Raw genomic sequence first — 18,153 nt, 5'->3', positions numbered from 1 at the left:
CATTCCCTCGCTATCCCCTATTTTGTGCAGACTGCCAACACGTTTGGCTCATTGCATCACTACTTCCTGGCTGCTTGAGTTGGTGATCTGCTTATTATTTTACATTGCTTTGGACTTCCCAGTAACTGTTTTGAGCTGTCATAGTGTTAGCAGAGCTGACTCATGCCCAGTTGTCCATCCTCTCAACTTTCATTATTCTTTTAAATTTGTACAGATGGGTAGTTTCATTAAAACTGAACAAAGAAATTATTACCGCTGATTCAGATATTCTCTCATTTCCTTGCACAAATATAAAACATGGAATTAATTGAGAAAAACACAGTGAGGTGACAGTGTAATCAATGTTTTAGTATAAAAAGGAAGGAATTCTTACCTTTATGTCAAGGTGTAGAATCTTGTTGTCATGGAGATACTGGACCCCTTCTAAAATCTGCTGGATATAATATTTAATCTACACAAACCGAACAAAATATGAAAGATTAACCATACAGGAAGATGTTGATCACTGTTAATTGAGTAACAGACTGAATATGATACGTGGAGAAAGTTATGACTGCAGATGCTGGAGGATCCAAGATGGTGGCGACCCAGTAAGACTGAGTCTATAGTGCTCCTCCCAAGACTTGGGCACAGTGGGTCACCTACCCCCTACCAAGCTCACCAAATCATTTATAAATCATTTATAATAGTTTAGTAACTCAATTAGTTGTGTAATATTATATTTAAACAACTTAATCCTAAGTCAAAATGACTAAAGGGAAGGGAGCCCGCAGCTCTCAGCAAGCAGGAACCCCTCCCCCACACTCTCCAGCTGCAGCAGAGGCGTCCACAGCCGCCCCGGGGGACTTACCTACAGTAGCAAGTCTTGCAGAAATGCTTTCCAAGCTTGACTCGAAGATCGATGCTTTTATCGTCGAATCCAGAAATCGTTGGGAGTCACTCTCGGCCGCGCTGCAGAAGCACGACCGTGAGATTGAAGAAATTCAACGCCGAGTCGGAGGGGCGGAGCTATAGGCCGCGACCTCCGAGACAACCGCTCAATCGGCCGTGGATCAGGTCCGGACTCTCGAGCAGCGAGTCCGGACCTTGGAAAATCATATTGACGACCTCGATAATCGAGGTCGCCGAAAAAGTATTCGTTTGCTGGGCCTTCCCGAACGGGAAGAGGAAGGCCAGCTTACAGCATTCCTGGAGCAGTGGCTGCCACAACTTTTAAATCTGCAAGCTGGATCAGGCCAGGTAAGGGTGGAATGGGCCTACCGGGTCGCAATACGCGGGCCCGGCTCGAACCAGCGCCCACGCCCGGTCCTGTTCCGGCTGCAGAGCTACAGGGAGAGGCAGATACTCCTAGAAACCTCTAGAAATCTCGGAAAAGACCCCCAAGCTATGATCTACAAAGGATCCAAGATCATGCTATTTCAGGACTTTTCCCCGGCTCTGGTTCGAAAGAGGAAGGCATTCGATGAGGCGAAGAAGCGTTTAAGGGACTTAAATGTTCAGTACTCCTTACGCTACCCAGCGATGTTACGCTTTAACCATGAAGGATCCGTATATAACTTTGGATCACCAGAAAAGGCTAAGGAATTCTTGGACTCTCTTAGATAAACTGTAGAACATAATGGATGTTGGTCTGCCTTCCCCCCCCCCCCCCCCCCCCCCCCCCCCGCTTTGGTTTATATCCCCTCCCTTTTTTTTTCTTACCTTACTGCTTAATATTATCATGGGGGGTGGGGAGAGGGATTTGATTTTCTCCCCCCCCCCCCCTTGGAGTTGTTTTCTGTTATTATTTTATGTATATATGAGGGATGTATGTATATGTGTGTGTATGTGTATATATATATATATATATATGTGTGTATGTGTATGTATATATATGTATATATATATATATATATATATAAGCTGGGGGATTTGGTTAATGTTGGTGGGGGGAGGTGGTTACCTTATTCGATTTTACCTCTGTCTTTAGGAGCGGGGTTGTTTTTCCCTTCGTTATTTTGTATTATCATATTTAATTATTATTTGTTGAAGTGGTAATTTTATAGTTATATGTTTATATATGGTATTAACATTACCAAATATACCCAGGTGTTGGTATGGGTGGGGGTGGGGTGCTCACTGTTAACTCTAGCTTTGTATTATATTTGAATTCTCCTCATTTTATTGAGGAGTGCCTGGGCCAAGGGTGGGGCATTGGTTGGGAGAGGATATGAGGGACTTTTGGAGAGGAAGTGACGCCCCCTGGGAACAAGGGGGAAAGTCTCCGCTTAGATACGTTTTATATTTTTTTTATTTAGAAATAGTTTTTTACTGTATTGTTGTGGGTGTATTAAAGAGGCTTTATTTTTGTAAATTTTACATGTTCCACGCTCGGGATGTTCTGGATAGGGTTCCCCCTCCCGAGGGGTCTCGGATTGGCCCAGAGGATTATGGTTGATCAGTCGGTTAAGTGGTGCACCTGGAATGTCAAGGGGAGTAATTCGCCACTTAAAAGGAAGAAAATATTATCAAATCTTAAGAAGGAAAGAGTTGATATAGCTCTCCTACAGGAGACACACCTGTCAGATAAAGAACACTTGAAATTACGACAGGGTGGATTTGATCAGGCCTTTTTTTCTTCTTTTAGCTCAAAAAGCAGGGGAGTTGTTATTCTTATTCGGAAGAATTTCCCTTTCAAAATCCTAAAGCAGATAAAAGACGAATCTGGACGATATATCTTGATTAAAGCCCTCATAAATGGAGAGGAATATGGGATTTTAAATTTGTACTGGCCCCCGGCACACCCCTTTAAATTTATAACGGAAGCCTTTTCAAAATTGATGGCTTTTGATGCCCGTCATATAATTATAGGGGGAGACTTTAATTGTATTATGGATCCGGAAATAGACAGGATTCCCAAGAGTACTGCAGGAGTATCTCCCAGATCTAGACAATTGATGGATCTGAACAAAGAATTAGGATTAGTAGATGTATGGAGATGTCTTAATCCACAGGGTAGAGATTTTTCTTTCTACTCTAATCCACATAAATGTCATACCAGAATTGATATGTTTTTTGCCCCCTCGATTTTTTTAAATTCCATATCATCCTGTAAAATAGGTAATATAGCAATTTCTGACCACGCTGCTGTATATATGGAAACTAAGGCGAGGAACAGTGGGACATCCCCTCGGCATTGGCGTATGGACCCCTTCTTAATGAAAGATAGTAAATTTGTAAAGTACTTCTCTCAAGAATTTAAAACTTTTTTAGAAATTAATTCAGGTACAGCTAGCAACCCGTCAATGATGTGGGAGACCATCAAAGCTTACACGCGAGGCTTGATCATCTCCTACTCAGCGACCCAGAAGAAATTAAAGGGAGAACAACAGCGTCTGCTTGAAGCCCGCTTAAAAGCGGCTGAAACAGCATACACTGAATGACCTTCTATTATTAAATTGCAAAGGATTACAGCTCTTAGGACAGCTCTAAACACTACACTTACTCAAACGGCTAAGAGGGAGATATTATTTGCAAAGTAAAGGTTATATGAATATGGCGACAAACCGGGTAGATACTTAGCATTTCTTGCAAAGAAAAAAAAGGCCCCTCAGACTATTATGTCTATCAAGGAAAGTACGGGTATTTTGACTCATGATCATAAAAAGATTAATGCGACCTTTAGAGAATTCTATTCTGAGTTATATAAATCACAGGATTGTGAAGATAGGACGAAGAGGATGCAGTCATTTTTTAAAAATTTGACTTTTCCAGACCTAACTCCGGAACAAGTATTGGTCCTAAATGCTCCTCTTACACCCCAAGAAATAGTTGATGCAATTAGGCACCTTCAAAATGGTAAGATGCCGGGCCCAGATGGCTTTCAAGCTGAATTCTATAAAGAATTTACAGAAATACTGGTGGGTCCACTTATGGACATGTATAACTATGCATATAGTCAGGGCTGTCTCCCGCCTTCGCTGAAAGAGGCAAATATCTCTCCTATCCTTAAAAAAGGAATGGACCCAGAAGATTGTACATCATACAGACCAATATCCTCGCTAAATGTAGATTTTAAAATCCTCTCTAAAACGTTAGCACTGAGACTAGAAAGGATACTGCCACATATTATAAAGGAGGATCAGACGGGGTTTATTAAGGGCCGTAGATCATCCAATAATGTTAGAAGGGCTCTGAATATGATTCAAGCTTGTCATCAGGGTACCAGGAGTAGTGGTTTCATTAGACGCGGAAAAGGCATTTGATAGGGTCGAATGGTCATATTTGTTTTACACATTGGAGAGGTTTGGTGTTGGACAGGTGTTTACCAAATGGATCTCAACATTGTATAGTGATCCCAAAGCAGTTGTGGTTACCAATGGATTAGGCTCGGATAGCTTCAGTGTGGGTAGGGGCTGCCGTCAGGGATGTCCCCTCTCGCCATTGTTATTCACGCTAATAATTGAACCACTAGCAGAAGCTATACGAGCTGATCCTAATATAGTGGCCCCAAGGATTGGTACAGGTAAACATAAAATTACCCTTTATGCAGATGATGTTCTTCTATTCCTCAGTAACCCTTTGATGTCTATACCTCGCTTAATCCAAGTTATTAATACATTTAGTGCATTCTCAGGCTATAAAATTAATTTTTCAAAATCGGAGGCTATGCCAATGGGTGGCCTTGCTGTGATACCCCGCTTAGCGGACGGTTCCCTTTTTCCCTTTCGCTGGTCCCTGGAGGGTTTCTTATATTTAGGCATTTTTATTACTCCAGTATTTGGTCAGTTGTATAAGGCTAATTTTGTGTATTTATTGGAAAGGATAAGGCAGGACCTCCAGCGATGGGGAGACCTGCCAATTTCCTGGTTGGGTAGAATAGCATTAATCAAAATGAATATCCTGCCCCGTCTCCTATATCCTATGAGAATGCTTCCGGTGATGCTGCCGAGGACGGCTTTATGTAAATTATACGGCTGGCTGAGTTCCTTTATCTGGAATCATAGGCGGCCCCTCATTAAGCTGAAGAAGCTACAGCTTCCACAGGCAAGGGGTGGATTGGACTTCCCAGATTTTAGGAAATATCAATTAAGTTCCCTATTAAGTTACATAGCTGATTGGGTCTTGTCTGATCCACAATCAATCTGGTTGGACATCGAGGCTTCTCAAGTAAAATACCCACTTATTAACCTTTTATTCTCAGACAAGAGGAAAATCATTACAGATCACTGTAAAAACCCTATAATACTAAATACAATCAAGGCTTGGAATATAATGCGGCAAAATGAGGGTAATTCACATAAAACATCCCCCTATGCACCGATAGTGGGAGCATGGGGATTCCAACCGGGGTTAACAGATGCCACTTTTAAACTCTGGAGATCCAGGGGTATCTCATGTCTCGGGGATTTATTTAAAGATGGGGTCCTGATGTCTTTCGGACAGCTGCGTCAGAAATTCGGATTACCCAATGGAGACCTCTTTCGATACTTCCAAATTCGAGATTATATACAGAAGAAGACTACGTTATTAGATAGTCTTTATAAATCCGATAGAGAATGTAGTGTCCTACGACCAGTGGGGGTATCTTCTGTCAGTAATATTTATCATTTACTACATGATGAAGTATCGGGAGATATGGATAATCTGCTTAAAACATGGGATCAGGATCTGGGACTAGAAATCTCCACAGAAACATGGAATGATATCTGGGAAAATGCTAGAAGAATTACTATTTGTAACAGAACCCAGGCTATCCAGCTGAAGATACTTCATAGGGCCCATATAGCACCGGTTCGATTGGCAAAATTTAAGGCAGGAGCATCTCCAATGTGTCCTAAATGCAAAATAGAGGTGGGCACTCTTGTACATTGCTTATGGACCTATCATAAGATCCGTAGATATTGGACTAAAGTAGCAAGTACCCTGACAGAAATTTTAGGAACGGAAATAAAAGTGGACCCCGTATCTCTCCTCTTGGGCTTTTTGAACTTTCCCTCCCTGGACACGTACGGGAAGAGACTATTTTCTATTCTTTCTTTCTGTGCAAGGAAAAATATTTTGATGAACTGGGTGGCGGAGGGCCCCCCTGGACTTTCAAATTGGCACAGATTAATTATGGAATGTATTCCCCTTGACTTCCTTACAAATATGGTGCACCGAAAGACCGAATTATTTTATAAAATATGGCAGCCCTTTTTGAATTACATAAATACAGATATTTCAGCTATCCTAACAAGGGCTTTTATTTAATTGAGATTACAAACCTGGCTGGTCCGCGGCCCCTCGGGGGAGGAATCCTGCACGAATACGGGTTTTATTATATCTGATGCTAACACATCCCGAGCATGTAAGAGACTTAAATATGCACCCTGGTTAGTTGTAGGTTAGATTAGTAGATAGTTGAGTTTTGTTTGTTTTTTTTTCTTTTCAGTTTTTTTTTGTTTTGTTTTTTTTTGTCAAATTTTGGCTATTGTATATTTGAGCTAATTGTATATCAATGTTTATATCTGAGAGTTTTGTTTATTTTTGTAAACTTGTAAAAATGTTAAATTTCTAATAAAAATATCTATTAAATAAAAAATGACTGCAGATGCTGGAGATCAGAGTCGAACAGTATGGTGCTGGAAAAGCATAGCCGGTCAGCAGCACCGAAAGAGCAGGAGAGTCGATATTTCGAGCATAAGCTTTTCATCAGGAATGAAGCATCCTGATGAAGAGCTGATGCTCGAAATATCGACTCTCCTGCTCCTTGGACGCTGCCTGACTGGCTGTGCTTTTCCAGAACCACTCTTTCGGCTCTGAATATGATACTTCTAATACATGCCTCCATTTGAATCTCACAATCTCAACCCTGCATAGGTTCCTCTATTCAAGAAGGGAAATAGAGACAATCCAGGAAACTATAGACTAGTGAGCTTCACATTGGTGGTTGGGAACCATCAAGAGGTCAGTCATTAAAATTTTTAAAAACACACACAAAATGAATTCACATAAAACATGATGGAGTCAATCAGTGAACACAGATCCTCGACCTATTGAATTCATCTATCTCTGTTCAGCTGTAATTTTTCATAATTTTATAATAATATATACATGGGTTGATGGTGACACTTGAAAATGAAAATAAATCTTACCTCAGTTTCTGGAACCACATTCCTTTTGAACAAATGGTCCAAGAGTCCTTCATTAGAGCACCTGTTAACTTAGCTCAGGATAACAGATATAAATAACATGACGAGGAGATAGCAAACACAGTCAACACGCATTCCTCAGTTGGCCTGATCTTGCTTTTGGAAGGCAGGGATGAGAATACCACCTAACTTCAGCATCATTTTTGATCTGTTAGCAAAAGGTATCACTTTATCTTCCATCATTTAGAAGAAATGGCTGCGGATACATAAGAACAGCACCCCCTGCAAGTTTCCTTCCAAGTCACAAACAATTATATGTTGCAACTATGGAGCATGCTAATATGCTAGGGCATTTTGAGATCAAGAAAGTATGGTGTTGGGTCTTTTGAACAGCATTGAAGTGGATAAGTCCCCAGGGCCTTTAGTATTCACCACAGATTATTGAGAGAGGCAAGAGAGAAAATTTCTGAGGCATTGACCAAAATATTTGTGTCCTCTAGCCACTGGAGAGGTCTTGGAGGATGGTTGAGCAGCTAACGAGAAGGGAAATAGAGACAATCTAGGAAGCTATAGACCAGTGAGTTTCACACTGGTGGTTGGGAAACCTTTGGAGAGTATTTTTAGCAATAGGATTTACATGCATTTGGAAAAGCTTGGCCCCAATTAGGGACAGTCAGCATAGCTTTGTGCAGGGCAGGCCATGGTAGGTTCATCCAGAAGATTAAGATGCATGGGATCCACAGTTACTTGGTCACTTGGATTCAGAATAGCTTGCCCACAGAGGGCAGGGGCTATCAGTGAAAGGGTTTTTTATGGCAGGAGGTCTGTGACTAGTGGTATTGTGCAGGGATCCACACTGGAATCTCTGCTGTTTGTAATATATATAAATGACTTGGATGAAAATGTAGATGGGTGACTTAGTAAGTTTGCAGATGAAACAAAGATTGGTGGAGTTATGTATGGTGTAAGAGGTTGTCAAAGGATACAGTGGGGATATAGATCTGTTGCAGATATGGGTGGAGAAATGGCAGATGGAGTTTAATCTGGCTAACTGTGAGATCTTTGGGAGATCAAATACTAAAGAAAAGTATGCAGTTAATGGCAGGACCCTGGACATTATTGAGGTACAGAGGGATCTTGGGGTTCAAGTCTTTTGCTCCCTGAAAGTGGTCACACAAGTAGATAGGGTAGTAAAGAAGGCATATGGCATGCTTGCCTTTATTGGTCAGAGAATTGAGTACGAGAGTCAGGATGTCACATTGCAATGTTATAAGACTTTGTTAAGGCCACATTCAGAGTATTTCAGTTCTGCTCACCACATTACAGGAAGGATGTAAAGGCTTTGGATAGGGTGCAAGAGAGATGCTGCCTGGATGAGAGGGTATGAGCTATAAGGACAGGCTAGAAAAATTCAGTTTGTTTTCTCTGCAGCAATGGAAGTTGAGGGGAGACTTGATATAAGTCTATAAAATTATGAGATGCATAGACAGGATTGACACTCAGAACCCTTTTTCCAGAGTTGTAATGTCTACTTCTAGGGGACATACATTTAAGGTGAGTGGGGGGGAGGGGGGGGAGGTGGAAGAAATTCAAAAGAAATGTGAGGGGCAAGTGTTTACACAGAGAGTGGTAGGAGTTTGGAATGCACTGCGAGGGGTAGTGGTGGAAGCATATAATGATAGCAGCGTTTAAGGGACTCTTAGATAAGTGCATGAATATGCAAGGAATGGAGTGATACGGACCATCGGCAGACAGAAGGATTTAGTTTAAGTTGGTGTCATGTTTGGCTCAACATCATGTACTGTTCTAAGACCTCCGACAATTAACAATGATTTCATGATCATCTGAGATTCTAAATTCCAGATTCTTTCGAGAATTAAAATTCCACCATCTGCCATGGCAGGATTTGAACCCGGATCCCCCAGAACATTACCTGGGTCTCTGGATTAACTATCCAGTGATAATACCGTTCAACCTTCACCTACCCATACAAAATAGAAATCACTTTCCAATAAAAAACATGTAATAAAATACACTGTTGACCTGCTTTATTTCAATTAAAAACTTACTGACTCCTTGAACTTAATTGGCTGAAATATCTTCTTCACAACTCTTAACAACTAACTTTTATAAGCTTATTAACTCTTTTCAATTCCATCCTTCTTGCTACATCTTTGACTTCCCAATCCTTACTTTTGCTCCTCTTCTCTGACCCCTCTCCCTGCTCCTGTCTTGCTCCACAACTCTCTGGCTTTCCACTTCCTTTCCTAATCCTCAAATTCACTAACTCTGTTCCTATGTTACTCTTGTCATGTTAGGATAGGGTCATAGAGATGTACAGCATGGAAACAGACCCTTCGGTCCAACTCATCCATGCCGACCAGATATCCCAACCCAATCTAGTCCCACCTGCCAGCACCCGGCCCATATCCCTCCAAACCCTTCCTATTCATATACCCATCCAAATGCCTCATAAATGTTGCAATTGTACCAGCCTCCACTACTTCCTCTGGCAGCTCATTCCATACATGTACCACCCTCTGCATGAAAAAGTTGCCCCTTAGGTCTCTTTTATATCTTTCCCCTCTCACCCAAAACCTATGCCCTCTAGTTCTAGACTCCCCGACCCCAGAGAAAAGAGTTTGTCTATTTATCCTATCCATGCCTCTCATAATTTTGTAAACCTCTATAAGGTCACCCCTCAGCCTCCGACGCTCCAGGGAAAACAGCCCCAGCCTATTTAGCCACTCCTTATAGTTCAGATCCTCTAATCCTGGCAACATCCTTGTAAATCTTTTCTGAACCCTTTCAAGTTTCACAACATCTTTCTGATAAGAAGGAGACCAGAATTACATGCAATATGCCAACAGTGGCCTAACCAATGTCCTGGACAGCCGCAACATGACGTCCCAACTCCTGCACTCAATACTCTGACCAATAAAGGAAAGCATACCAAACGCCTTCTTCACTATCCTATCTATCTGCGACTCCACTTTCAAGGAGCTATGAACCTGCACTCCAAGGTCTCTTTGTTCAGCAACACTCCCTAGGACCTTACCATTAAGTGTATAAGTCCTGCTAAGATTTGCTTTCCCAAAATGCAGCACCTCGCATTTATCTGAATTAAACTCCATCTGCCACTTCTCAGCCTATTGGCCCATCTGGTGCAGATCCTGTTGTAATCTGAGGTAACCCTCTTCGCTGTCCACTACACCTCCAATTTTGGTGTCATCTGCAAACTTACTAACTATACCTCTTATGCTCGCATCCAAATCATTTATGTAAATGACAAAAAGTAGAGGGCCCAGCACCGATCCTTGTAGCACTCCACTGGTCACAGGCCTCCAGTCTCTAAAACAACCCTCCACCACCACCCTCTGCCTTCTACCTTTGAGTCAGTTCTGTATCCAAATGGCTAGTTCTCCCTGTATTCCATGAGATCTAACCTTGCTAATCAGTCTCCCATGGGGAACCTTGTTGAACGCCTTACTGAAGACCATATAGATCACATCTACTGCTCTGCCCTCATCAATCTTCTTTGTTACTTCTTCAAAAAACTCAATCAAGTTTGTGAGACATGATTTCCCACACACAAAGCCATGTTGACTATCCTTAATCAGTCCTTGCCTTTCCAAATACATGTACATCCTGTCCCTCAGGATTCCCTCCAACAACTTGCCCACCACCGAGGTCAGGCTCACCGGCCTATAGTTCCCTGACTTGTCTTTACCACCCTTCTTAAACAGTGGCACCACGTTTGCCAACCTCCAGTCTTCCGGCACCTCACCTGTGACTATCGATGATACAAATATCTCAGCAACAGAACCAGCAATCACTTCTCTAGCTTCCCACAGAGTTCTCGGGTACACCTGATTTATCCACCTTTAACCGTTTCAAGACATTCAGCACTTCCTCCTCTGTAATCTGGACTTTTTGCAAGATGTCACCATATATTTCTCTACAGTCTATATCTTCCATATCCTTTTCCACAGTAAATACTGATGCAAAATATTCATTTAGTATCTCCCCCATTTTCTGCAGCTCCACACAAAGGCTGCCTTGCATAGTTTAAAAAAAAATTAAGATTCCTTTATGTCCATAAAAATGATACAAATATGACCACGATATATTTTTGGGTAGGTCATGGATTCCCATTTGGAGAATGTAATGATTGTTGAGACCCAATTCAGGTCCCAAAAGTGGTTTGTGAAAGACCTCCATCAATTTAAATTAAAGGGCAGGATTAATGCATCATTTTGGAAATTACAAACTTATTATAAAATAGCAGACTACAGTTTGTATAAGTGCAGATAATAGAGCCAATGAAAGAAAGCTAAGTGATGACTGTGACAGAAGCTGGGAGAAATAAAATCTTCACAGATGGTGGTGGCTTTCCTGTATCTTGTACAAGTGGTTTAAATATGGACAACAAAATCTGCCCTCACTCAACATGTATGAATCATTGAAAAGTAGTCAGGAGGATGAATAATGCCTTAATTTTGTTGTATTTCCTGGCCTGATTGCACAAACACCAAGACCAACAGTGATGCTTCTAGTGTCGCTGCTGCTGAAATGAGCAATCGCAACAGGGTCGTTCCTGCTCTGCCTACCACAAAGAAACTCATAAAAACTGAAAGAACCAAGGATGCTGTGTTTTGAGAAAGGGTCACCAGACCTGAAAACTTAACTCTGATTTCTCTTCACAAATGCTGCCAGACTTGCTGAGCTTTTCCAGAAATTTCTATTTTTGTGACAAAGAAACTCATCTTCTTCAGAGGTAATGTTTCTTCATTGTTAGACACACATACAAAATGAAATTAATTAAAATAAAATCAGAGATATAAACTTTAACATTAACAACAAGAAAGAAATAGACAGATTATCGCCACAGAAAGGATACATTTCCAGCACCAACACAAGTGTTCGCTTGGTTTCAAACATATCAAGTAAGCAGGAGATCTTTGGATGGTTAACTTTGGATAAGATGGCAAGTTCTTCATAAGCTTGTGACCTGGTATTTTTTCTGAGTGGAATAAACTTAGCAGCGCATGAAGTTCCATTCTGTTTATTCACAACTCTCTTCACAAAACCGTGTGAACCCCTTTAAGCAAGAGGGAAACAAAGTATGCTTACTTCCTTTTTAATAATATTTTGAAGCATGCACTGTATTCAATACTTTTTGGTAATTCACTAGCTTTGAGAATCAATTCTTCCCCACTGACATTCCATGGCAGCACTGTGTGCCATTGAGCATGCACTGCAATAATTCCCAAGGCCCTTTCAACAACACTTTTCAAACCCACCATCTCCACCAGTTCAAAAAACAAGAGCAGTAGGTGCATTGGAATAATACTAGCTGGATGTAGTTATCCTCCAAAGTTTGTATCCCCTTCACATGACAATATTATTCCTTCATTTTTGAGGAGTCAAAATCCTGGATACCCCTAACAGCAGAGTAGATGTGCCTAAACTGCACAGACTAGTGATTCACAAAGGTAATTTGCCACCACATGCTCAAGGGTAAATAGAGATGCTCAATAAATACCAGCCTTTACAGTGACATTCAAATCCATGGATGAATTTTTAAAATTCACAAAAATGTTAAACATAATGTAACAGCAAATGGATTTCATTTCAGCAGCATGTGTGCAGAAGCAGAAACTAACCTACACTGCAGCATACATTCTTATGTCAATATTTTCTCAATAGTATTTCATCAATAATGAAAACAAACAAATAATTCACCATAAAATTAACCACAGTCATTTAGTATTATAGAACTTGAGTTTTGTTGATCTTAGTGGGACAAAATTTTGCATCTAGCACTCATGAGGACAATTTGCAAGAAAGACTAACGCAAAAGGAAAACATCATTTATACTGCATGAATTAAGACTGTTGATTGGTGGCAAGTGGATTTTAGTTGATAGAGGCAGTGGTAATTCTTTTGTTGCATTGAAACAGGAGCAGTGTACGTACATGTGCTTTTTGTTTGTAAAGAACAGATCCAAGTATATTAATATATGTACGCTTCAAGAGAAATGTGTGCCAAGTTGAGATACAGTATCATTTTTAAAATATTGCTTATATCTATGATTTTTGCATTATATATAACAAATGTAAAGTAATATAATTATGAATATACTTTTATTTTTATTACAAAACATTTTTCTAACATTTATTGCTCATCCTTAGATGATGACAGAGCATTTAAGAGTTAACTACATTAATGTGGCTTTTGAATCACATGTAGACCAGATGTGAAAAGAATGACAGATTCTTTCCCTAAAGGGCCACAAAGTGAACCAGATGGGTTTTCACATCAATCACACTGGTTACGTGGTCACAATTAGGCTAGCTTTTTATTCCAGATTTTTATATTATTGAATTCACATTTCTCCATGTGCCATGGTGGGATTTGAACCTATGTCCTCAGAACATTAGCACAAGATTATGGATTATTAGCCCAGTCACATTACCACTCTATCACTGCCTCCCCATAACATAATATGAATATAAAACATACTATTAAAAATATATTCATTTTGAAAGTGATAAATAATATTTATATTTCTTATATTATATACGTATTGTATATAAAAAATGTTGAGAATTGGACTGATCTATGCAAGATGAAAAACTTCAAAATAACTGTAGTGTTCGTAATGAGGTCAGCCAGGTGGACCTGTTTGGGGCTGTTAATCTTGTCCAATCAGGGACCTCAGGCTGACAGATAAGAGCAGGCGTGTCAGACATCATATTCACTCTGACAGCTGATTCTGCGAGAGATGGATCAGTGTAAATAAAGGGTAATTTGGTGATGGGATACTGGCTTCTGTGAGTTATTTCAAAAACCGTTTAGGTTCAGATTGTAAGTTTGCTCGCTGAGCTGGCAGGTTTGTTTTCAGACGTTTCATCATCATGCTAGGTAACATCATCAGTGAGCCTCTGGTGAAGCACTCGTGTCTTGATCTCTTAAAGGGGGTGATATAATTTCTGGTTCTTTTTCTCAGAGGTTGGTAAATGGGGTCCAAACCGATGTGTTTATTGATGGAGTTCTGGATTGAATGCCAGGCCTCTAGGAATTCCCGTGCGTGTCTCTGTTTAAGATGGATGTGTTGTCCCAGTTGAAGTGGTGCCCTTCTTCATCTGTATGCAAGGATACTAGTGATAGTGGGTCAGGTCTTTTGGTAGCTACCTCCATTTACCAACCTCCGAGAAAAAGAACCGGAAATGATATCATCCACCTTAAGAGACCAAGACATATAATTAGAAAGCGGGACAGAACATCAGCACTTCAATGGAGGTTCACTGATGATGTTCCATGGCATGGTGACAAAACATCTGAATACAAACCTGCCAACTCAGCAAGCAAACTTACAACCTGAACCTCAACCTGAGCTACAAATCTTCTCAAAAATCACAAATCATTTAGGTTGTTTCTTTAGTGTTTTTGCCATTCATCCACTAAAGTTATGGTGGGAATTCTTGGAAATATTATAGGCGTAGATGTATAATAAGAACATTAAGTTGTATTTATGAATTATCTTTAATGCAATAAAATAACTGAGAGTGCATCACAGGAAAGATGTGAAATGAAATTTGATACTGAGCAACATAAGGAGGTATCAGAATAGATTTTGGGGAACTTCACTGGAGAACTCTCACTGTCTGACCTGCTCTTGCAGCGCAGTGTTTATATGGCTGGTAAAGTTTCAGTTTCTGGTCAATGGTAACCTCTGAGTGTATTAATGGTGAGGAATACAACAATAGTCATTCAACTTAGCATCAAGGAAACATGGTGAGATCTTGTGTTGTGGGAGATGGTCATTTCCGGGCACTCGCGTAGCATGCATGTTATTTACCATTGTTTTTACAAACTGACAGAAAAGCACCATTAAAACTGTGCGATGTTGCAAACCTGACTCTTGCCTTATAAAATTGCCAACAGATATTATGCTGATGCTGAGGACTGTGAATGTTAGTGACTAGGAGAAAGTGAGGACTGCAGATGCTGGAGAGTCAGAGTCGAAATGTGTGGTGCTGGAAAAGCACAGGAGATCAGGCAGCATCCGAGGAGCAGGAGATTCGACGTTTCAGGCATAAGCACTTCATCATTCCTGATGAACGGCTTATGCTCAAAACATTAACTTTCCTGCACCTTGGACGATGCCTGACCTGCTGTGCTTTTCAACTGCAAGTATCAGCAGTGAGCTGGCCACTACTGTCTTTAATTGCTAAGAGATAGTACCAACACTTCATTGCAGGAAGAACTCTCTTCTTACACAGTTGCTAGTCAGTCAGAGGCCAACCAGGAGGCTAGATGAATGCAGCAAGCCAGGCAGCATCAGGAGGTGAAGAAATTGACATTTTTGGTATAATTCTTCTTCAGGAAGCAGGGTTACACCTGAAACGTCAAGTTCTCCACCTCCTAATGCTGCCTGGCTTGCTGTGTTCTTCCAGCCTCTTGTTTGTCAACTTTGGATTCCATCATCTGCAGTTTTTTTGTCTCTGTCAGTCAGAGGCTAGCAGCTCTGCAGTACTGGCAGCACCATTGGGAGCGGTGACCACTGTTGATACTGCATCGAGCACATGAGAAGTATTCAGATTTCGATCGGACTCCAGGTAATTCTGCACTCTTGTCATGGCTAGGCTGATAGGTTGAGACGAGAGGGATGAGGGGTACTCTGGACAGCATGGGGAAGGAGAAAGGACATGAGGAGAGAAAATTGTGGGTAGAGGGGCTCTCCTATTGACAAAAGTGAGCAGAACACCCACCTTCTTCTGCCCCCACCCCTGCCACCATCCAGCTACTTCTCCCAGCTAGGCCATTTTTAATGCAAAGCAGCCATCAGCTTTCCTGCCACTCATTAATCTGAGTTTCAGCTGCAGAGTGATGCCCTCAATTGTATGAAGTAAAATCCAGTCCAATGGAATAAAGTTTAAAGATGGTAGGCTAGAAATTAGTGAGTGCCTGCTAGCTTGAACTTGGCACAGGAAACAATTCCTGTTCCAGAACCTGCATATTCAGACGTGATCAAAAATGGGCTTTGGGTATCATTTAAATTAGACTTCAGATGTGTGGATGCTAGTTGCAAACCCCAAACATTTTTTAATGAAGCAGATATTGATTCTCAACATCTGTATTTAGGAACCTTAGATTTGGGAGAGTAGCCCTAAAGCAGGTGTTAGGCCCACTCAATAAACTAAAGCATTTGAGCGCATTTTCCTCTTGATTGCAAAACAAATGGGCTCAACAAATTTACCAGTAGGACCAATAGCTTTGCAGCTTTGCCAGCAAGCTATTCCACTGATAAACTGGCACTATGTGCAACAGTTTAAAACCTGAAAAATGGGGGTCAACGTATATTATCTTCTACGCTGATATCTTCCAGGCATGTGGAACTAAAATTTTGAAGGGTTATACGTTTATAGGAAATATAGTTTTATAACCTAAATCATAGATTTAGTGACACAATGCTGAAAGGTAGACTTTATAATGAGCATTATTTTATTTGAATTCTTTTGTGGATGGTTAAATCATTAACGTTATATTAATTTCAAGAGATAGTAGCTTGGTTAATTGAGATCTTGTTGATTGCAATCAGTGCTAGCAAAAGTAAATCTAATGGAGCAAGTACAATTATGATCATTTCTCTTTAAATGAATATCATTATTGTATTATTAGCTACTTTCCATTGAGTATTTACCAACATAAAGTTCTGTTCTTTGGTCTGAGAAGCTTACAATGGAGATAGAAATGTGTCCTGCAGGATGTTTAGTTCTCTATTTAACTATTCAATTAGGTGTATTAAAGAGCAGGAACAATCACAAAACCCAATGACAAAGGCAGGGAGGTTTGATAGGACCACTCGGGATGGTTTAAACTGGTGCGGCAGTAGGGTGGGAACTGGAGCAGCAGGTCACTAAGGAAGAGTTTGAGATTAAGGCAAAAATAGCTAACAGGAAGAGCATTCATGGAGAGGTTATGAAGCTCAGCAGAATTAGCTTAGACTGCATTTGCTTCAATGCAGGAAGTATAACAGGTAAGACAGATGAACTTGGAGTGTAGACTAACACATGCAATTATAATGTTGTTGCTATCACAGAGACAAGTGGAAAGAGGGACAGAATTGATATTTTAATGTTCTGAGATATCGATGTTTTAGTTGAGACAGAGAAGGAAGCAAAAGAGGTGGGTGAGTTGCCGTACTGGTTAGGAAGCAGGTGTTGAGGATGACACCCTGAAGGGATCTTGCAGTGAGCCATTTTGGGTAGAGCTGAGAAATAGGAAGGGTGCAATCACAATGCTGGGATTGTACTACAGATTCTGGAAACATGTGAAAATAACAGGAATGTGGTGGGTGATATTAACTTCCCTGATTTGACTGGGACTCCCTTAGTGCTGGGGGTTTGGATGGAGAGCAATTTGTTCAGTGTCCAGGAGGGTTTTTTGAAACAGTATGTGGATAATCCAACGAGGGGGGGGGGGGGGGGGGGGGGGGTGCATACTGGATCTGGTATAGGGGAATGAGCCCAGCCAGGTGATTAAAGTCTCAGTGAGAGAGCTTTTCGGATACTCATGGATAAGGACAAGAGTGGACCTCGAATGAAGGTGTTAAATTGGAGGGGATGGCCAACTATAACTGAATAATGAATTGGGAGCAGCTGTTTGATGATAAATTAACACCTGACATGTGGGAATCTTTTAAAGACCAGTTAATTAAAATGTAGAACAGTCATGTTCCTGTAAAAATGAGGGGCAGAACGGGCAGGATTCAGGAACCTTGGATGACAGGAGAAATTATCAGCTTAGTCAAAAAAGTATACCTAAGGTCTAAGCATATTGTGTGCAATTCTGGTCTCCCTCCTACAGGAAGGATGTTGTGAAACTTGAAATGATTCAAAGAAGATTTACAAGGAGGGTTTGAGCTATAGGGAAAGGCTGAATAGGCTGGGGCTGTTTTCCCTAGAGCTTCGGAGGCGGGGGGGTGACTTTATAGAGGTTTATAGATTGAGGAAGGGTGTGGAGAGGGTAAATA

General features: G+C 40.9%; 1 protein-coding gene across 2 annotated transcripts in view; it reads right to left on the bottom strand.

Annotated features, from left to right (window-relative positions):
* obscnb (obscurin, cytoskeletal calmodulin and titin-interacting RhoGEF b) overlaps positions 1-18,153 on the bottom strand; it is a 799,195-nt gene that overhangs the window by 65,332 nt on the left and 715,710 nt on the right. Inside the window, exons 97-99 of one of the 2 annotated variants that reach the window (XM_087987576.1) lie at positions 12,013-12,213; positions 7,116-7,176; positions 374-451 (exon numbers count right to left, since the gene is read on the bottom strand). In XM_087987576.1, coding sequence (XP_087843702.1) covers positions 374-451; positions 7,116-7,176; positions 12,013-12,213 — 340 coding nt within the window. Of the gene's footprint in view, positions 1-373; positions 452-7,115; positions 7,177-12,012; positions 12,214-18,153 lie in introns of those variants that run through there. The other variant, XR_015757277.1, reaches the window with a different exon arrangement.

The sequence above is a fragment of the Chiloscyllium plagiosum genome, unplaced genomic scaffold (genome assembly GCF_037043375.1).
Source record: "Chiloscyllium plagiosum isolate Xiang-an unplaced genomic scaffold, Cpla_swu_hap1 HiC_scaffold_5, whole genome shotgun sequence".
NCBI lineage: Eukaryota > Metazoa > Chordata > Chondrichthyes > Orectolobiformes > Hemiscylliidae > Chiloscyllium > Chiloscyllium plagiosum.
This window is presented reverse-complemented; position numbering and strand designations above follow the sequence as displayed.